The 22,522-nt window shown below is 41.2% G+C and overlaps 2 protein-coding genes across 5 annotated transcripts in view; both read right to left on the bottom strand.

The window, feature by feature from the left end:
• Positions 1–150: 150 nt before the first annotated feature.
• LOC309340445 (uncharacterized protein CXorf38) lies at positions 151–17,137 on the bottom strand. The gene is made up of 7 exons (XM_081859215.1): positions 16,762–17,137; positions 11,369–11,503; positions 9,158–9,280; positions 8,128–8,277; positions 6,694–6,861; positions 3,630–3,798; positions 151–3,373 (listed from the first exon to the last, which is right to left on the bottom strand). The coding sequence occupies exons 1-7, from the start codon at positions 16,975–16,977 to the stop codon at positions 3,339–3,341; spliced, it is 996 nt and encodes a 331-aa protein (XP_081715341.1). The 5' UTR covers positions 16,978–17,137; the 3' UTR covers positions 151–3,338.
• A 1,829-nt stretch (positions 17,138–18,966) lies between these two features.
• MED14 (mediator complex subunit 14) overlaps positions 18,967–22,522 on the bottom strand; it is a 37,919-nt gene continuing 34,363 nt past the window's right edge. For 2 of the 4 annotated variants that reach the window (XM_081859212.1, XM_081859213.1), the window contains exons 29-30: positions 21,757–21,946; positions 18,967–19,537 (exon numbers count right to left, since the gene is read on the bottom strand). In XM_081859212.1, the coding sequence (XP_081715338.1) occupies positions 19,464–19,537; positions 21,757–21,946 (264 nt within the window). In that variant the 3' untranslated portion in view covers positions 18,967–19,463. The remainder of the gene's footprint in view (positions 19,538–21,756; positions 21,947–22,522) is intronic. The other 2 variants (XM_081859210.1, XM_081859211.1) reach the window with 1 other exon arrangement.

Raw genomic sequence — 22,522 nt, 5'->3', positions numbered from 1 at the left:
GCACACCTGGGAACCATATATCAGTTGTGAAACAAATACCTGGGTGGCAGCAGGAAGGGGAGAGCAAAGCAAAAGCCGAGCAGAAAGGTGGTCAAAGTTGTAGTAGCTGCTGCACTGCTCTTATGCTGCTGGTAGCGCTTTTTTTTTAAAAAAAGGGTGCCAACAGAGTACACCATTCATTAACACAAATAAGAAAAACATATAATTAATATAAATGAGAAGAATGTAACATATTTTTTTAAAGCGACAACAAATTGTCATGCATAAAAACACCAGATACACGAGATCTAGGTGGTCTCTCGAGAGCATGTTTTGCCACCTGGGTGTGGTGGAGAGTTCTGCATTATAGGACAGTTGTGTTTGAAGTAGCATGGCTTGCTGTTGAAGATTTCTTCCAACTGAAGACTTCTCACAACCTCAAATACTACACTAGTATCAAGTAGTGTATATAATGGGTGTATAGCTGTTTGTATTAGTGGATTGCTTCTCCATGCTTCTCCAACTTGCTGAGCAAGCTTTTGCTCAAGCTGTGTTCTCTTCTTCCATCTGCTCCCAAGCCTGCAGCACCTTGCGAAGGTGACCTTTACACTTCTGACTCTTTTTCCCCAACTGCAGTTTTCCCCCCTCCTCCAGTTTTGTTTCCTTTGTTGTTCAGCCTCTTCTTCCTTCCTTCGCTTCACCTTTTCCAGCTGCAGAGCTCTGCAAATGACCTTCTTTTTTTGGTGACTGGCTTCAAGTTCTTGCAACTTCTTCTTAACTTTGTCCTCTACCAGTTTTTTCTCAAGCACCTTGCCAGCTGGGCACGGAGAAGATACAGCCCTTTTCCTTTTGGGATGAGAAGTCATCTTCTGAGTGCTGTCGATCTTGCTTATAAATGCTTTTTCATTGCCTGGCTTTATCCTTTCCCCCCGTGATTCTTCTGCTGTTGTATTTTTGGCACCAACTAGGTTCACTATCAGAGCTGCTGTTGAAAATATTGATGGCTTCTTCAAGAATTTCAGCCACAAAAAGTCTGTGTTGGTCACATCTTGCAACAGGTTTCTTCACGGCAGCTTCTTCCAGTCTCTGTCAGGGCAGAGTCTTCAACATGTACACTGAAATGTGTTAAGTGACCTGTGTCTTCCAGCCCAATTGAGGTTAAACATGATAGGTGTGTGTTCCCAGATTACATTAACTAGCTGCTTGAATTCCATTTTTAGAGGTGAAATTATATGTATAATTGCAAAAACGATATATGAAGAATACTTTACTTCCAGTTTTAGTGCAATCTTTCCATCTCTAGCAATAGACATAAAGGTTTCCTCTTTAGAGTACGTATTCTTTATATACAAAGATTCCGTATGAAACTTTTACTTTCTAACTTAAGTGTCCTCCAGTCTAAAAAACCTGCTATAATGGTTACCAGGTGCATAAGCCACTTGATATAAGTTAAAACATTGATCAGTCCTGTTGCAGATCAGCAGATCTATTACTAGATCAAGCCGGTTTTTCAATCCTAAAACTAACAAATCAGTCCTAAAATGAAATCTAAAATTAAAACTACCTAGTAATGTAAAATGAAAACTGCACAGAGTTAGACATATCTAAATCCATTAGCATGCTTGTGCCCTTTATCAACTGTTAACTGATTCAAGTTTTTGTTCGATTCTGGAGCCTGTATTTATTAACTGGGCTCCAGTAATTCATAGTGTGGGACAACATAAGGCTTTTGACTCACAATTGGAGTAAGATATCCACTGGAACAAATTGGACAAGTTCATCACTATCAAACTATCCCATTCTATTTTTACTACCATTGAGTAATTTTACTGGATTTTGTGGTTTATAGCTGTGATATATGCAAGAAGCCTTTTGAAAATGCAGGTGATTTTACCGAGACAGCTGAGAGAAGGCCATTTTTGTACCTAGTCCTACCTGAGATATCAAATAGGACATGATCCTAACAAATAATGCCATGTTATACAGTTGTATCAGTGCGGCAGTTCATTGTTATGTATGTTGAAGTGACCAAACCTTGGATTTGGATGAATTTTTGAGAGTCTATCATCAGCCTTCTAAACCACATCCCTCTAACAGATAATGAAACAGATATTGAAGCACATTGTCTCCCCAAAAGGATCATGTGTGCATTAGAGGACAATGTCCCCCCCCCCTAATTTATATGGAATAAATGTTTGTGCTTGTCAAGATTTGTGTTATTCTAATGGATTGTTACTTAAGCACCTGCTTTTTCTTCGTATTACCGTTCTGCCTTTATATGCAGGCAGTTTCAGAGAGGGTACTCACTCCTGCCCTCCTATTTGACATACTAACTCATGCAAGTCCTGCATCAGCCATTCAAATGTAATCCTAAATTTCTGAACAGAGAAAGACCCTACGCTAGCCCCTTTACACTTGAGAAAAGCCAGCAGTTACACCAGAGGCATTCAGCTTATCTGAATGCTTTTCTGAAATAACCCACGGTGGTTTTCATGTTCCTGCAAAGCTACTGATCCCCTGCCCAGGAATTTGGTTAATGCAAGTCCAAGACTCAAAATTTAAATTCTTTCGAGTTTACCAGGTTCAGTTGCTGTGAAAAGGGCCCCTTTGCTGGATTTTTTCCTACCTTACAAGTAATTTCTTTCAGGTTTAGAGTATTTGACAAGCCTTAATTGTCAGGCTTGCTGCAACAACTCCCTAAGTTGGAGCTCTGTGTATTAATTTTCCCCCCTACTTCACATTTAGGAAAGAGCACATTAAGACACAGTAGTAAATGATCATTGTTGTTCGACTGTAATAACTTATTTAATGAAAACAAAGAATCCTCACATGATTTTGCTCATGGTGAACTTGGAAGAATTTAAATTTTGAGTCTTGGACTTGCATTAATGTAGAAATTAACAGGGAAACATCATGGAGATGGAAAAGAAATGTCATGTGAATGCAGCCACTATTTAGTTTCATGAGAAAAAGGCTGTGTTAAACAAAAGAGTGAGGAGGGGTCATGTCCTAATGAGGCTACGCACATTAAGATTGCATTTGGTGCAATGTAAAATAGATTACAAAATTGATAGTTCCATTTGTCAAGAGGAAGTAGTATGGTCAAACATTTGTACAGAGGTGAAACAAATCAAACTGTCCTGGGTAGACAGCAAAATACTAAACCTCTGAAAGCAAACCATAATACAGTTCAAAGGAAACTGGAATTTTTAAGGAAATGACTGTTGACCCTTCAGGTTTATTCTCCAAATTCCAATATAACTTGAAAAAAAGATCGCTCCTTAAATGAGCATTCCTGTGGAATTATGCAAGTTTCCTATTTGGTAATGCATAACATCTTCACAGTAGAGTCACATTCTTCATATCGTACGCTTCCTTTTTTCTAAATGACAATCTAAAAATTAAACAAAAGCACAGACAACATTACACATATTGCATACTTAAGAATAGCACCTGCCCTTATTTACCGAAGGTCTGCCTCACGGCAATCCAAATAAAAGCAATCTCAAAGCTGCATATTCTGATTTCTGTAAGGCGGTATTCCTTCCTAAGGTGGTATTCTTTCCTAACACCTTACAATGTGTCAGTGAGTTTTGCTATGCAACTTGTTAGAGCGATAAAAAAAATTCATTTTAAACATATACACTTGCCTTCATCTGTCTCCTCATCGTTCACTTCCTGGGTTTCTTTCGTGGATTGTTTTTGGCCGTCCAATTTTTGCACGAGGTCTTCTAGGTTCTGCATTTCAGCCTGCAAACTTCTTTGAAGATCGTGGTTGCCATTTAAGAAATCCTTTACAATTTGTATTCTGTTTAAATCCTAAGAAGGGGAGAAATACCTTGTGAGTAAAAAATGTGAAATGAGAACAGGATGCTGGACTAGATGGGCCTTTACCAGGATCTTATTTTGTTCTTATTACCACCTCACCAAAACATCTCAGGCAAGTGAGTGTTTGATACTGCCTAGAGAGTTTCATAGCAGAAGATGGATCTGAATTTCAGCTTATCACCGCCAACCCAATGCACACAAATTGCTACACCAATCCTGTTCTCTGGTCTTTCTGTTGCTTCTCTTTCCAATGCTTCTTGCAAGACCTGCAATTCCTAATTTAAAAAGACTTCTATAAAGCAGTAGACAAATGTTTCCATTTGGGTTTTCTTCCTTCTAAAAAAAGCCTTTTACTATTTTACCTTCAGAACTTGCCACTTCATCTGAAGCTAGAAATGTATAATCTTTAAAGCTGAAACCAGGAAGCTAATATGGAAAAAAAGCCACAAGTTACCTGACAGCGGAGCAATGAATGAAGTGAGCGATGTTAGGCATATCAGTGAAGCACAGGAAAATGCAGCATCGGACAAAAATTTATTGTGCCACAATTGTGGGCAGCAAGCCCTTTGCTGACTGTACTAAAGTGGCAGGTAAAGGGCAGGACAAGAAACCCATTCAGCTATAAGACTACATTCCATCCTATATTCATCACTATCAACCAACACAATACAAAGAAGGGAAAAAAGAACACTGCAGTGTCTCTCGCAATACTAGAAGAGTTCATTAGTTCAGACACTGAGTGGTCTCCAGTTCTCACCGTTAAAAAAATATATATCCATTGAATACATGAATAACTTACTTGATTCCATTTATTTAATTACTATGCAAATGGATTTAAGCAGTTCACAAACTAAGAGGGGGGGTGGAATTTCCTTATATTCAGCATTTAATTCCCTAAACATTCTGTTGCATTTATTAATTATGTTTCCACAGACACACGCACACAAAATTCCCAAGGCAATACATGACAGAAACACTTCAAATACATATATTTTGAAGTGGGCTTCAAAAGCTTTTCAGTAGCTGCCTCCCAAGCATGTTGCAGGTTTAACTATATGCTGCTGCCTGCTCTTTTTTCTGGCAAGAGGCTCCTCTGCCTTTACCTCAGGGGGAGGGGCAAGGTAATTCCGAAGTAACCAACTGATAGTTGTTGAGGGAGCATGAGGCCACTTCAACCAGCAAGATCATGGGGAGCAGGTTGTTCTCTCATGAATGGCAAGATCATGCGTCTTAAGTAACTCTCTGTTGGCATTTGGAGGGAGTTACGTAATGTCAACTCTGTGATCAGTGCAAGATTCAAAGCCTTCACAGACTCATAAAGTACTTGTGACCTTTACCACAAGGCCTCAAAACCTAGTTGATGGGCACATACGTGCTATAAGTATAATTTACAATCATTGAACACAAAATAAAGAGAAGGCAAATGTCAACTTTCAGGTCCCTACGTTCTTGCACAAGCTGGAATTGTTTGTATTGCAAACAGAAGAGTAATTCCTTTTTTTCACTGAAATACTAGGGGAGGATGGTTTTTAACAGATACATGTTTCTCCATCATTGATCACCTACAACTAAGCAGGCAGAAGGAACTATAAAATGGAAGCTCCACCTGCTCTCCTCAATCTGTCCCTTTGAGTTTGCTAAGTTTCCCCAGTCTTCCATAATCTGCATATGGAGGAGTTACATTCAGGAGTAGAGGAAAAGCTGCTGTTCTACACCTGGATGGCTCACCTCGCTGTAAGTAGCTATAACAGGATGGACAGACTTGATCTAAAAGCTGCTTCTTGTTATTTTCTTGAAGAAACTATCTGCCTCTTTCATTTCTCCTCTACCTTTATTTTTGATTCTTAATAAACTTCATAAAATTTGACTGTTGAAGTCTTGGGTACATTTCTGCCAGCGTCAAAAGGACTTCTCCTCTCAGGTGTCTGGACCATTTTTGTGACAAGCTACATCAGGGGTCTGAGGGGGGGAAAGCAGGCTACCTTGGGCTCAGTCAGGGAAGAGCCTTGTAGGCTGGGTGCTCTTTCTGTCTGCCCTCCAAAATACCTGCCTTGGACCCCTCAGAAACCACTCCTGTCTGGGGGGCAGAAGGTACAGTTACAGCTTCCTTGGGAGCCTCTGTGCACAATTGGGCTACCCAGTGAAAGGATTTATCCCATTTTTGTTACATGTGATGCAATGGGTCAGTGCATCTGGCTATCAACCTGGGTTCAAGCCCACCCAGGGACAGCTGTGGACAGGAGCCCTGCATTGCAGGGAGTAGGACTAGAGAACCCTCAGGTCCCTTCCAGTACTATGATTCTATTTCTGTCCCAGGGGTAACGTAGATCTAAGGTGGCTGAGCAGGTAGCTTCTTTCTCAGAGTAGAGACACATCTGCTAAAACTGAAGGCAAGAAGCTTCACAGAAAAGAAGAGATCACTGTTCTCAATTTCAACACTGAGTAGTAATTTCTTTAGAACCTTTCGTCCACCTTTCATCCATCAAAGCACTCAAGGCAGCTTATATGGGGATCCCTCGTGGCATCCCGTCTAGGCACTGACTTGACCCAAAGCCACTTAGTGTAGGCAAGATGTCTACATTTGTGTGTTATCAGTCCATGCCCTAGGGGTAGGTTTTAAGCACCCTGGCAAATGTATTCCAGTTGAATTTTAAAGTGAAGCGGTGTTTTCTGTTAGGGTACAAATACAATGGAGATGCTGGGAGCTCAACTGCATGGAACAAGCTTTCCTTGGGCAAGCAGTAATCTATTCATCTGAAAAGGTTTATTCCAATAAATTCTGAGGAACCCTCTAAATGTACCCCTCTTATTATACAGATGGACCTATTAGCATCAAACTCTTAAGCATGAATGCAAGCCTGCTTTTATGTTTTCAATTTAGGTTACCTCTTCTGACATCATTCCTTGTTCTTCCACGAGAAGACTGATTTCATGAAGTCTCTCTTTTATCAGTTCTGCTTCTATTTCACCGATCTGGCTTTGATTCATTTCACCCTCCAATCCATCAAGCTGATCTCCCCCTGGTACATGCACAGCCCAATCAGATGACAGAAGCTATTGGGTTTTAGTAAAAACAAAATGAACATGAAAAGCTATGGCTTTATTGACAAAATAATGACACTTAAGGGCTTCAATGACCCAAAAAGCACAGGATGCTGTTTGAGAAATACAGATGGAACTAGTTACACATTTCTTTGGATCCAGTCAATGTTGTTTGTGACATTAGAGATGAGCAACAGTATTCAACAATACTGAGGTATGCCAAGTACAGTGGCACCTCGGTTTTTGAACAACTCTGTTGACGAACATTTCGGTTTTCGAACATCATAAACCCGGAAGTAAATGCTTTGGTTTTTGAATATGCTTCCGCTGAGTACAAGATCCTGAGGCCTAGCTGTCAGCTGTTGAGTTTTAGGCTTTCTAACATTTCAGAACTTGAATGGTCTTTCGGAATGGATTACATTCGAAAGCCGAGGTACCACTGTAGTTTGTGAAACTTACTGGCATTCTGTGGATTTAAAAACGTTATTTGGAGGCTATACCTTCACTGCAAAAGAACACATTTAAACAATTCCCAGTGGAATCATATGCATGTCTACTCAGAAGTAAGCTTCAGTGGGACTTATTTCCAGATAGGTATGCATAGTAATGAACTTCTTTAAAAGAATTTTAAAAATGGTGGTTTGGCTGTTCCTCTGCAGCAATGTCCCTGCCATTTACTAATTCTATTTTTAAATAATCTCTTTTTACTTAAATTCTTTTCTAAAACAAATGAACTGCTTTGAAACTATGAGAAGTTTCAGAAGCAGATTATGTGATACAGCATAAAAGTCTGCTGAACAAAGATATTTTTTTATTCCAGTAGTGGGCCTAAAATAGATTTTGTATCCTGGCTTTTGTGTTCTCCCACATAGGTACATTATTTAACCAGTTATTATTATTTTTTAAATGCCACATAGCATAATGCCTGTTGCCTCCATGCAAGGCTATCTGCCTTGCAGAAGTTTTACCTTTCCATCTATATAACAAGCAGAGAAAATGCTGTACTATTGTTTTGTTTTGTTTCCCCCCCAAAAATAAACTTTTGATATGGTAATCTCAAGAGTAAAACTAAATTGTATCAATGTGCCCAAAAACCTTGAATCAACAAATTATGAAACAGCCTCAGATATCCTTGATCAAGCACAAAAGCTTTGATTTACAGTGCAAACCATCTGGATACAGACTGTTGCATTTCTATATTCAATACTGTGCCTAGCTAAAAAAAAAAAAATGGTGAATAGCAGCCAGCCTACAAGTTGAAAGAATGGCAACTATTACCTTTTCTATCCTTGTACGAGCTGTCTGGGCCTCTGGAATGTGTTGAAATTCAGTTAGCAAGTTCTGAACATGATTCCCAAATTCTTTCAGCCAGGAAGAAGAGACTTTCATATCTGAAGAATGCATTAGTTCATTACGGCACTTAATCACCTAGAGATAAAAACATGAAGCAAAACCAGTAGTCTGAAAACTCAGTGTAGGGCAATGGTAAGCAAAAACCAACCCTCAAGTTACAGCCCTGCATTAGGGGTTGCTGACTGAGTGATCTGTTTTCACATCAGAGCCACATACTGTTGTTACTAGAATGGAAATGCCCCATGTGGCGAACACCTTGCCAATGTTATGTTCCTCGACTGTCTCCTCCTCAGAGGCTGCTATATGATAAACAGCCTTAAGCACTTTATTATATTGCATTTTATACTTGTAGGCATGCACAATTTAAGCTCCATCTGCACTATATGTTTAAAGCAGTCTCATAACACTTTAAACAGTTATGGCTTCCCTCAAATAATCTTAGGAACCGTAGTTCGTTAAGGGGGCTGAGAGCTGTTAGGAGGCCCCTACTCCCCTCACACAGCTACAGTTTCCAGATTTCTTGGAAAGAGAAGAAGAAGAAGAGTTTGGATTTGATATCCCACTTTATCACTACCCGAAGGAGTCTCAAAGCGACTAACATTCTCCTTTCCCTTCCTCCCCCACATCAAACACTCTGTGAGGTGAGTGGGGCTGAGAGACTTCAGAGAAATGTGACTAGCCCAAGGTCACCCAGCAGCTGCATGTGGAGGAGTGGAGACGCGAACCCGGTCCACCAGATTACGAGACTACCGCTCTTAACCACTACACCACACTGGCTCTCTGGGATTTATTGTTATACAACTCTGGGAACTGTAGTTCTGTGAGGCGGATAGAGGTCTCTGTAGACAGGACAGGGTGCTTGCCCAAATGGAAGAGGCAGTCACTGATTGCAACCTGGTGAGGGTGTTTGTGGAACCCTGCTAAGAAAAGATGTCAATAGCAGTAGCTGGGTTACCTCTCTGACTTTCTTCTGATCGATGTTACTGAAGTGATCGCAGAAGTTGAAAAGGTTTAAGAGTGCAGATGCATCACATTTGTCTGGACCACAAATGTCTCCTTTCCCACGAGGCATGTAAGCCTACACAGCGAAGGAGAACAAATGCAGTTAATGTCTGATTCAGAAGCTATTAGGAACACACTATTTCTAACTGATAGTTATATCAGAACTCGTGTTTATTTAATTGTAGCTTTGTCAAGCACCAAAACAGTGGTTTAATTAGCATCTTGTAGTTGTCCTTTTTCTCTTTACAATCCCATTGGATACTCTCGCTGGACTTCTGCATAGTCATTCCGTACTGTTCCACACCGTACAGGAGGACACAATTTAGAACTTTTCTGATCAGCTACTGTTGGTCAGCCTTAGGCTGCCACTCCCTCTTGAATCCAAAACAAGTTCCACTTTCCATAAGGAAGCACCAAACTTGTAGATGAGACTTTTAGGGTGAGATGTATTGCCTTACAAAGCTCATTAACATACTTTTCATCACATGTTGATTGTACTGATGTCTATTTCACAGCATGTCTACATCTTGGAAGCCACAACGAAGCACAGTTTCCCAGAGCACACATTTACACTGTGGGAAGCCACAGTGAAACAGATACATATATGATCACCACACATCAGTTTTCATGGGCTTTCTGTCTTTCCTTGGGAGAGTGGGAGAAAATGGAGGAACTATTTTATCTAACAGGGCCCAGCAACTCTAATACGGACACAAAATTCAACAGATTTGTTTGCCAACCACAGTCCACAGCTTCATGTGTTGAATATCTGCCTGCTGTGCTTTTGTCAAAATCACATAACTTCTGTTGAGAAAGAGAGATGCAACTTCTATATGGTAAAATGCTACTATGAGTTTGTTTGGTCTTACTAACTGAATACAAACTTACAAATGCTGCTTTGGTGAATTCTCATAGACTGTTCAAATCCAGAAATAAAGAAGGGATAGAAACCTGAATAAACTCATAGAAGACAAAAGATGGCAGTAACAAAAGAGGGTAGCAATTGGTTGCCCAGAATTCAGAGCAACACGAGCTTCTTCTAGCTCCTGAAGCAGTTTCAAAACTAGCTGTATTATACTCAGGGCCCTGCAGATATTGCTGGACAACTCCCATCACCCCTGACCACTCGCCACACTGACTGCAACCTATGGGAACTTGTAGTCCAACAATACCTGAAGCGCCACAGCTTCTCTATCCCCGATTTATATCCTACCCTGATGCATGCTGCAAAAACTGGAGCAGAACATCCATTTTACATACAGGGGCGTAGGGGGGGGGCGGGCCACCCCAGGTTCCATCATGGAGGGGGTGACAAATAAGGAACAATTACTGCCCTACTAAAAAACTTTTTTAAAAAATGCCTGCTCCAAAGGTCTTATCTTACTACACTAGGGATTATATAGCTATATATGAAATTTCATGCATATCAGTTAATATCTTGACCCTCCTCCACGAAAATAGCTGTTTACTTGGCCGTTTTCCTATGTCATGAAGGCTGAAATTTCAATTCAGTGGAGCACTTACTGTTCCCAACCCTAACCCTGCGGAAAGCCATCTAATTAGACTTTAATTTGATTCTGACATGTTTTTAGGAGGTAATTTAATTATTGTTTGATTTTATACCAATGTTATATATCTGATGTTAGCCACCCTGAGCCTGACTTCAGCCAGGGAGGGTGGGATATAAATAAAAGTTATTATTATTATTATTATTATTCCTTTGTAAGAAAATATGAAATAACATAAAACCATTTTTGCAGGCAAAAAAATAAAATCAATTGGGGGGGGGGTGACAAGAAATTTTCTGCACCAGGTACAGTGGTGCCCCGCAAGACGAATGCCTTGCAAGACGAAAAACCCGCTAGACGAAAGGGTTTTCTGTTTTTCGAGGTGCTTCGCAAGACGAATTTCCCTATGGGCTTGCTTCGTAAGACGAAAACGTCTTGCGAGTCTTGCGAGTTTTTTCCCTTTTTCCCCCTTTTTCTAAGCCGCTAAGCCACTAAGCTGCTAATAGCGCTAAGCCGCTAATAGGGATGCTTCGCAAGACGAAAAAACTGCTAGACGAAGAGACTCGCGGAACGGATTATTTTCGTCTTGCGAGGCACCACTGTACCACCTGACCTTCCTATGCCTCTGTTTACATAACAGAACTTCCAGGCATTACCTTTGCCAACTCCCATGAATTAGATGGCCAGAGCCAAGGCCTGCAGTTTCCCCAGTGGACCTCCCCATTCTTGTGCGTGTGATGATTCAAAATTTCTTTTTTCCATTCTTTACACAAGGAGCACACAGGCTGAAACTACAAAGCAAAAGGAACACCGATACAAGTACTGTCATTTAAATCATTGGTTTCAAATTTTTTATCCAAGGGGGTGGGACTCAATTTGGGTTGTCCAAGAAATCAAACAATGTCCAGTCCCCAAAGTCAACAAATTAAAATTTGGTAAATAAAAAGGGATTAAAAGGAGTTAGGGATGGGACTGCTTACTGTTGGCAGGAAAGAGGCAGAGATGTTGAGGTTATATGGGTTTACATAGTCATGGTGTCTCTCTAGTGGGCTTCCAGTTCCTAAGACCCTTTGAGAGATTCCTGCATGTGCATGCTAAGAAAAGCCGCAAATACTCTGGAATTAGGGGAGGGGGGGAGAAATGCAAATAGAAAGTTAAATACTCCCTTTTGTTGCGGTGCTTTGAAACGATTGTGAGCTTTATCCTTTCAAAATGCAAAATAAGCTGCACAAAAAATGCTGCAGCCACCACAGCAGAATTCGGAGCACTCTTTGCAAGCAGGACTCGTGTGTTTTTAAATGCCACATGTCAAGCACAAACTTAACATGTGGAGATGGACTGGGTAGAATGCCGTCACCGGCTAGACTTCTTAAAGGAAATCAGAGCATAACTTAAGATTCCATTCTGTTGCAAATATAATGTCCTCTCTATCAAAACAAGTAGAAAGCAAGTTATTTTAATAAGGTGGAATCTAAGTACAGTGGTACCTCGGGTTACATACGGTTCAGGTTACAGACGCTTCAGGTTACAGACCCCACTAACCCAGAAATAGTACCTCGGGTTAAAAACTTTGCTTCAGGATGAGAATAGAAATCGTGCTCCGGCAGCACGGCGGCAGCAGCAGGCCCCATTAGGTAAAGTGGTGCTTCAAGTAAAGTACAGTTTCAGGTTAAAAACGGACCTCCGGAACGAATTAAGTACTTAACCCAAGGTACCACTGTATACTATTATTTGCCATGTTATGAACTGTCTTGTAAGGGGAAATACTCTGAAAGGAAGCTTAAATCTATTAAATAAATAAAATTAAAATAAAGGTAAAGGTAAAGGTAAAGGTACCCCTGCCCGTACAGGCCAGTCTTGACAGACTCTAGGGTTGCGCGCCCATCTCGCTTAAGACGCCGGGAGCCAGCGCTGTCCGCAGACACTTCCGGGTCACGTGGCCAGCGTGACAAGCTGCATCTGGCGAGCCAGCGCAGCACACGGAACGCCGTTTACCTTCCCGCTGGTAAGCGGTCCCTATTTATCTACTTGCACCCGGGGGTGCTTTCGAACTGCTAGGTTGGCAGGCGCTGGGACCGAACGACGGGAGCGCACCCCGCCACAGGGATTCGAACCGCCGACCATGCGATCAGCAAGTCCTAGGCGCTGAGGTTTTACCCACAGCGCCACCCACGCCCCTTTTAAAATTAAATTAGATTGGGCAAAATTAAAATAGATTGGGCTAAAAATATTGGGGGAGGTGTGTGTGCTGGCTCCTGTGTCTTTAAAGGCTGAGGCATGCCGAAATTTAACAGGTACAGCTTCCTTTGATCATGGAGATAAAGCATCACAGAAAGTTGCACCTATTGAATTTCTGACAGATATGAGATGAAGCCCAGCATTACAATGCCAAAGTACCCGTAGAGGGTCAGAACTGAAAACATGTACCACAGTGTTCTTAAGGTTTCCTTTTCAATGTCTGGCCCAAAACATGTATCTTTCCACCACCGCTTCTTTCTTCTAACTATTATCTCTCTTTTCTGTCTCTCTGGCAAATCACATACTCTGAATGCAGAGTGAAAGGTTCCTTGAAATTCTGCTGGTTACATAGCATTGCGGCTGAGAAGAGCCAGAGGCAGCTCTTACTCACAAACACTTAAGAATACCGCCATGCACTGAACGCTCATCCAGAGAACATATTGCAATTTGGGGAAAGTAGGAAGATAAATTATTGTTTCAGAGCACAGCAACAAAATGGAGCCATTAACCCTGTCCATTTGTTTGTTTTAAAAAAATCAATCTATTCCTATGTAGGCCCACTGCTCTTTCCTTGTACGTGGAGAGTACTGTTTGTAATCAGAGCGATGTGTGGAATGTTTGATATTTCATGTGTCCTTGAGGCTGTGTGGGAAGAGAGGTGGCAGAGGCAAGCTTCCCAGAACATCACACATTCTCACTGAATCCCTCATTTTCAAAACCCAAATCGACCTCTGCACAATTCCACTTCTTCCCAACCCACAAGGAAGCAATTCCGTGAATTTTACTCAAGACTGAGACATGATGAGAACCTGGGATTGTCAGCCTTGTTGTCAATAAATGTTTTGTTCAGTATAGTCCTGTACTGCAGAGTCAGGCCTAAGTATCACAAGCTGTTCCAAAAAGTACCACAAGAGTGGTCAATGAATCATTTTATATCCCGTAACTTTTTTCCTGGGAGGGAAGATATCTGAAGCATCACAGAAGTTGGGCTGCACTCTCTGCTGCTGTTATTGTGGCCAGGGCCATAGCTAGGGTGTGGTGAGGTGGGCCCCCGCCAGGGGCACAGAGGATGGGGGGCACAAAATCGGCTAAAAATATGCCCATAAATATAAATATTGATTATTGCCTCATAAGAAATGGTTTTAAATAGAGGGTGAACTGAATGGGTGGATGGGGTTGGGGTTGGAGGAGAGGCGGAAAGAAGAGCTAATTTGTCCGTGGCTAGGGGACACAATCTGGACCGTTCTGCCAGGGCGTAAAATCACCTAGCTATGGCTCCGATTGTCATGCCTGAGTCATGCCTGCAAGCAGCTCCATGGGTGAGTACATGAAGCCCACATACGCAGAGACTGCTCCATGAGGCAAGGCGTTTGCATAAAGTGGCTGCTCCTATGTAGTTCCAGCAATTTCAACCCATGCCAGAAAAAATCCCCAAAATTCAAAAAGGGGAAGCCTTCACCAGCATGGAGATTCTGTGATGGTAAAAGTTGTGCAGATTGAATTCTTCCAGTCATGTTAGTCATGCAGCAAAGCAAAAAGCCACAAACTTCCATCTATCCAGAGCATTCCTGATGCTTTCTTCATAATTCAAATACGAATGGTGCCATTTTGGCATCACTGACTAATTTTACACAAATTGTCAAACTGCCATGATGATGCACAGCATTAAGATTATATAGTCCAGTTTCGGAACTTCAGTTATTTAACTGTGAAGCGCTGCCTGCCCATTTTTTAAATATAATTTTTGTGCTATAACATTTTGTGAAATAATAATTTGAGTGGTGACATCCTGGCACCCTTGAGCAATTTGAAATCATTGAGATGGCTGCCAAATTAGTTTGGCATCTTCGCAAAAGAATTGGAAAATGCCGCCCACCAAGTATATTTTGAGATCTGGGCGACTTGTGTGTCTCTTAGTGGAAGACCCGCCTCCAAAATTCTCTTCCCACTCAAGTCTCAAAGATATAGGAAAACAAGCACTCCACACACGTCATTTACAGGGTAAGAGCAGTGAAAGTATGTAGGAATCAACATAAAAAATAAATGAAACAGGCAGGATTAGACTCCCTTTTGTTGCAGTGCTTTGAAATAATCCTTTTCTGGTGACAAGCATAATCATTTCCCGAAATATTTCAAAGCAGCGAGTCACGCTGTCTTCAACTACATCTTTATAAAGCGTCAGTTGGGCTTCATTCTTGGCAGGACTCCATACCTTTGGCTTCTATGCAATTTTCTTTGCAACCTTCATAATGGTACCTGGTCATTATCTTAATCTGGTGCTAAGTAAAGCACTCCAGCAGCAGTTTTTCAAAACATGAAATTAACTATCCATAGATGTTAAAGTAAGAAGTTCTGATTCAAATAATTCTGTGCAAGTACTCTGAGAGGGCAGGGTCTCTTCATTAGGATGTTTTGAAAATCCTGGCCTGTTTCCATTAGTGAAACTGTTTCTCTTTGAAGCCTTGATTGCAGAACAAAGTTCACTGCTATGTATGCGATCAGTGCAATATGTTGTATCAGCTGCTGCAGACTGACTTCTCTAATCATTCTCACTTATCTTACAACATCATTGTAAGCCTTCAAAACCTCTAAGATTGTTCCTTGTAAGGATTTCATTTGGGGTCTGTAATTAGCAGTTCTACACATAATATTCCCCGATCAGCTATGATGTTTAGGATTGCGACTGAAGGTGCACATTTTGCCCCAAAATATATGGCGTGCCAAAAGCTAAAACATGGATGTCTAGTTTGATGTGGGAATTTAGTTTGATGTACCATTCCAAAGCTTGGCTGCCATCATGCTACTAATGGCATCAAATACACATTTTAAACCCCAAATGAGAAAATCCAATGAGAGATTACGTAATCTGGAACAGAAAAGCAACCCTCTGCCCACCTTCCCTCTGCTGCAAAGCAAAAGTGAAACTGGCACCATGAAACAACTGTGCATTTTTATTAACGATTGTAGGTGCATCATAGTGGCACTCCAAAAATAAAATTGCTCAGCATCCTTCATGTTTGTAACTAGCATCCCTAATCTTTTTTTTTTTTTTTAATCTAAGACTTAATGGCATTTCTTGGGGTTTCTTCCTTCACATCAAAACTAATTTGGCAACCATCTTGAACATTTCAAATTTCTCAAGGATGCCAGGTGCCATCACTGCAGCGATTGCTTCACTATAATAGAAGAAAATATTTCAGTATTTCACAATGAAATAACGGAAGTTCTGCAACCACATTAAAATAAAGAAGCGAGAGAACTGGCCGTATTGCGCTGCCCCTGAGCTTATATATAAACAAATGAAATTATAATACATTAAAAGGATAGGAAAACGCGCAGTATGCTGTACAGAATACTGTATTATAAAGCAGGCAATCTCTGGCCTTGCAGAAGGGGGCACTGTTCGAAAGAAACAGTTTTGCAGAAAGCGCTTTGGATCCGAGGCAAACCGGAGTTCTTTGTTCTGGCCGAAACTTGCCACGAGCGCGGCGCGTATCTTTCCGCGCGAGAAAAGAGGGATGCGCAACCCCTTCCCCTGTTTTCCTGTTCAAAATCGTTCCCTCCTCTTTGATTGAGCAGAAGTAGTTTCCCCCCCACCCCCACCCCCACCCCCACCCCCGATCTCAGGCTGCAAAAACTCTCGGGGGACACTGAAGGGACCTCTGGGGCGCGCCACGTGCACTTCGGAAAGGGTCGGGTAAACGACACGCGCGAGTTTGTTTCTGGAGCGCGCTTTTGGCGGGAGAGGGGCGACCAGGCAAAGCGAGGCGGGAGCCTCCTCCGACCTCCGCTTGCCAGGGCGGAGCCTCACCTGCTTGCCTCGAGGGGTGCAGCGCCCGCTGCAGCGGAGGCCCGACGGGCTGAGGCGCGCGGAGGAGCGCGCGACGAGCTGGCGGTGAAAGGCCTGCACTTGCTCCCCGGCAAAGCGCTGCAGGGCGGCCCGCAAGAGCAGCAGGCTGTGCCCGGCCTTCACCCAGTTCTTGTATTCGGCGCAGTTGAGGCGAGAGGCCAGTTCCGCCAGCGCCATGGCATGCCCGACTCTGCCGCCTTGCGCGCCAGCCTCCAGGGGGCCGGGCTAGAGGCGGCGGAGCCGGCCGGCCCCTGTCGTTCGTCGCCTCAGGGGAGCGCAGGCAGGAGCTGCCGCTCATCCCGAGGTCATCCTGTCAGCTATAGGTTCACACTTGCAGACACTTTCCTAAGCAACCGTGCAAGAGGTAGGTATCGATTTCCTTGAAACCACACTTTGACTATTTAAAACGAGGAAAAATCTTGACCCCTCCCTACCCAAGGGCACTCATATTTTTCTCAGCAGTGTTAGCTTCATAAATAAAATACTGTACACTTACGTTAATTTCCAGATGGTAGCCTCTTTAGTCCTTTGATATATATATATATATATATATATATATATATATATATATATATATATATAGTGTGTCACCTTAAAGGCTAGCAAATTTATTATGGCATAAGATTCTGTGGAGTACAGTCCACGCCACCAGTTGCGTGAAATTTGAGAAAATGTAAAAGGCGAGGTCAGCTTCTCGAAGCTGCCAGCATGAGTTTGACCAAACTGCGGGAGGCAGTGGAAGACAGAAGTGCCTGGCGTGCTCTGGTCCAGGGGGTCACAAAGAGTCGGACACGACTAAACGACTAAACAACAACAAAAGGTGAGGTCAGTGGGAATTGAAATGCAGAAAAGTAAACAGTGGTATTACGTATTTTTAGTGGTAATTCGACCTATAACAGTTCTTGATTCCTCAGAAAAGTCAATGGCACCCTAAATATATATATTCAATATATGATCTATATTCTCAGGTTATGTTCTTACGTATTTGTCAGACCATTTGCCACCAGTACTCAGTTACATACCAGAAACCACCAACTTCCTGAAGAAGCTTCTATTGGCAATTGAAAAAAAGACAAACCCAAAAGGGCAGCAAGATAAAAGTTGATAAAGTATTCCTGGTTTGGATAAATGTAATGGAAGAACTATAGTTACCCAGAAAATTGACTGGCAAACCGCATAAATGGAAGTACTAATTAACTCATGGAATTCACTGCCACAAGATGTGGTGATGGCCATTATCTTAAAGAAATCAGAGCTAACCTATATTTTGCCTATTAATGGCTATAATGTAACCTCCAAATACAGTTATTACTGATATTGAACAAGGTTCAATTTTCTTTAGCTTCCATATACACGCTTTATAAAAGTTGTCATGTTTCCTTCAATGCTCTAGTGTTTTGTGTCCTAGATCATCTAAATTTACTGATATGGAAGCTGTCAAATTTCCCCCACTTACTAGCTGCACCACATGGGAATCTTTTAACATGCATTAACTTACCACTTGGGATTGTCATGTGGAATCACCATGCTAGCACGAGATGTCTCTGTGGCAGCTGCTGGTGAACAGGGGAAGACTATGTAATGTTGCCATTCCATGTGGCAAGCTACTCTACAAGGTACAACTGCCAAGTGGGAGATTTTCCCCAGAGGCTGTTTCAAGTGGCTTCCATGCAATACTTTCAATGTGAAGAATAGTCAGAATTCAGAGAACAACCTTAGCTACTGCTTTAATTGGGTTCACTTATTGGGGCTTTCCCGTTTTCCCTCTCCATATGCATGAAAGTAAGTCCCTTCATTGAAAACTGCTTCTGCTGCATCCCTGAGTTTCAAAGTCAGTTGCTGTGCAGCACAGAATGCCGCCCTTGCTCTCAAAAGGTCTACTGAACTTGTTTCAGAGTGCTTCAGGAACTTGCCTTGAATCAGGTATGAAGATCTGCAAAATCATACCACTTACTGCTTGCTCAATCCAACTTTTAGAGATAATAAACTACTGTACTTGAAAAGGAACTGGCAATTTCCTACTTCTAAATTTGGTGCACCAAGTACGTTGAGCTTTTAAGGCAGTGATGAACTACCCAGAAACAGCCCCATAAGCAAGGAATCTGGCATTATTTTTTCACATATAAAAATGAAACATTTTTAAAACAAACACACAAACATTTTTTTTAAATCTAGTTTATTAAATATTGCTTTTGGGGGGACATGTTTACAACAAGCCCAGATTTAAATGTAAGGATTCAAAGCAGTCATATTAAAATACAGTTTCAATATAAAGTTTGTCACAGTTTTACAGTATTCAAAAAATGACAGACCTGCCTTTAAAAAAAGACTATTACACCAAGACATAAGAAAAAACATTTAAATAAACAAATTTTGGCATTTTCATAATCTTTGTAGTATAAAACAGAATATTAACTCTATTTACTGGCAAGCGGATACATAAATCTATTACGACTTTGAAATGTCTCCGTAAAACATCATACAGAGTGCTGTACAAAAAGTCTGATGAAAGTGCATCCCTGAAAGTGGGCCAATCCATTGTATTAGCTCTTTTTAAAATGTGACACGTGAAAATGTCTCTTCCATTTTATATAAGTGAAGGCTTATTTCAGAGAAATGTTTTTGCCTCTTCATCTCATTTTTACCCTTTGCTTAAAAATAGCCTATGGACGCCCACCAGGGGGCAGTGTAAGGTTAGCCATTAAATCACGAACAGCTGCAAAGATTGTACATTCACCTAGAACAAGGGAAAGAAAGACAAGTTAACTGGAGAAAAAACAAGCTGGGTTATGGCAAGTGATAAACTTAATCAAATGCATTTCAATTTTTGTCACAAGGCACGCCACAACTCAAACTTTTGTAAATAGGCAATTACAACCAGGTGCAACAGTAATCAAAGAACTTCAACGTTAAGCAAGTTTGCTTTATTCTAACCGATTGGAAATAGTGTAGCCAGCTTGGGTGTAAAATACAAATCAACATGTTGATAAGGTGGAGTTTGCCCACTCAACCACAACTGGACCATTAGGAGTCTCCAAATGCAGCAAAAAACCCAAGAGTGGTGCAGAATGTTGGTCTTGGGCCAAGGAGACCTGGATTCAAAACCCTGCCTCATTGGGTGAGTGCCTATTTCTCAGCCCAGCAGAGTTCATACAACACCCCCCAACATGTGCTACCCTCAGCTCCTTGGAGGAAAGGAGGGATGCAAAGCTGACTGATAACCAAACTTCCTTGTCAATAAAGACTCTGAGACAAAGATAAGTGTCCAGTTCAAAAGTAACAGCTCAGCCAGTATCTCCTGATAGGCAAATACAATCACAGCAAGCTAAGCTATACTGCTGGTGTTGGAGCTGGTTTGTTGGTGCTGCTGTGGACACTTCTAAGGATTAGGAATCTTGATGAGGATTTGATTTTACAGGAATGCTCTAATAGACAATAGGTTACTTACATGTGCATTGTGCTTCCACTTACAATTTCAGAATGACAAAGCAGTGAAAAGTAGCCATGAAGTCTTCTCTAAACTTCAGTTTAGATGGCATACGTTTTATTATTTTTATGCCATTATATTTTAGAGTAATGGAACAAAACTGCAAATGCCAATTCCAATAACTCCCCCCTCCCTTTCAATAAAGCCCCATGGCCCTGTGTAGTAAAGCCTGATGACAAAATGCCTCACTGGCAAAGATGACGCTTGTTTAGTTATGTATAGAAGCTATACCTGCATTTCCCTCCCACAATAGTCAGTGCCAAGGTAGCTGAAAGTTGCTCTTTGGAGCATGCATGAATTATGGGTGGCATGCACGATATTCCAACTGCTAGTGACACGCAGCATGGATGTTGAATAACTCACCTTGAACCTTACTGCCCAGGTAGAAACACAAGGCTAACCCCTCCCAACATCGCAGTTACCTCAGTGACGATCAGGGATTCAGGATGGAGTGTTGCCAAAAGTAAAGGCAAGCATTTGAAGAGGCAGACACACATACCACATCAATCCTATAAGCTGCTTCAATGTAGTCAAATGGTATGCGTATCCACACAGTGCAGTCTCAGAATCAGTGTTCATGTCTATGCTATAACACTACACTAAGAATATGCTGGCACTTTTTAAAAAACAACAACCCTAAACTAATATAATGATTTTTTTATTGTTAAACCAAGAACGAGTAAGCAACAAAGGTATCCTTTGAGGGGAGAAAATCTTCCATTGAAGAAGTTAGTGTCTTGGGTAAAAATATCATACCCAAGAATAAAACTGTTAAAAAAATCACTTTTCAAAAGTTTCTAACACTTTTATTAAAGGAAAAGTGAAACTGAATACAAAAGTTTCTCACAGAAACAAAGCAGGCAGCATAAATAAGAGAGAAGATACAGTCAAGGCAAGATGTTAGTCATGAGATACAGAAAGTATAAGCCAGAGCTGTAAGGTGATACTTTATGGAATAATTTATAAGTAGTTCCATCTTCCTGGACCCCAGGCTTTCCTCAGAAGAGTACAATTGAGAACAAGACAGGTAGTAAAACCTTGTAACAGTAAAATTACAAGAAATGGGAAGACATTCCTACAGTGCAAGATGACTTAACAAGCACTAGTTTTCACAGAAATATATACACAGTGCTCACATGACAAAAGTTAAAATCGTGTTGCTGTGACTACAGTAGTATGAGCCAAGTCATTAAGTGCATTACACTTCCTTGGTCAGTGTCATAAAGTCCATGTTGTGTCAATAATACAACCCTCCTGGCACCACAGAGAGGTATATATTCAACAATTTATCACTAACATGCAGTAATCCGAAGCCAGGTCTTATGAGGTCAGTTTTCAGGAAACAAAACAAAACAAAACAAAAAAGGCAAAGCAACACTGGTGGTAAAGTGAAATTTAAAAACTTTAAAAGGTTGGACTCTGTCCATTCAAGCATGCAGAAGTTTTGACCTACTGGACATGTACAGTACCTGGTCGTGGCGAATTCAGTTCTGCAAACCTCTTTAGAATATTGCTAACCATCAAGGGAGCAGCAACTGAAGAGTTCTGCTGTCTGGGGATGTCTGCCTGTTGTGTCGTACCTGAAGCCATATCATAAATGATGGGGACTATTATGCTCATGGCTTCCTGTGAAACTGTAGTCTTCTGTGTTAGCTGAAGCTGTGAACAGAATAGAATATGCAAAAAGTAATCACAGCAATCTTGCAATATACCTTTGATGTAGATATGGCGACATCACATGAGTTAAGGCATGGTCTTTATTACTGTGCCAGTTTGAATCCATTCCTTAGCTCAAGAGGAAAAATGAAAGCCGATATACAACCGACGCAAATTAGTTATCCAAACTTAAATCAGAACCGTTTCAAACTGACAACTAAACCAAAGTGCACCAAAAGTCCTAGTGCAGCTTGAAATGCCCTAATTTCCCTACTGGGCATTCAGAAGTAATATATGAACACATTTTTTTACAATCCAAATTGCTTTGTAGTACAAAAGGGAAACGGGAGATTTAGAAATAAGCACTATGTACTGTCCAATTTTTCTTTAAAGAAATTTGGAATGGTGATATTCCAAAAAGTAAGATTATCTTCACCATTCATCCTATTTCAATGTCAGCTGGGTTTTTTAAAAACTAAGTGTTCACTTTAAACACACTGGCAATTACATAAACTTCTTATCAAAATGGGTCTACATAACCATCTCCACACATGCAAACTTTCAAAGCTACGTATTATG

The sequence above is a fragment of the Podarcis erhardii genome (assembly GCF_964252035.2).
Source record: "Podarcis erhardii genome assembly, chromosome: 4".
Taxonomy (NCBI): Eukaryota; Metazoa; Chordata; class Lepidosauria; order Squamata; family Lacertidae; genus Podarcis; species Podarcis erhardii.
The sequence above is the reverse complement of the archived record's forward strand: the minus strand, read 5'-3'. Positions and strand labels throughout refer to the sequence as shown.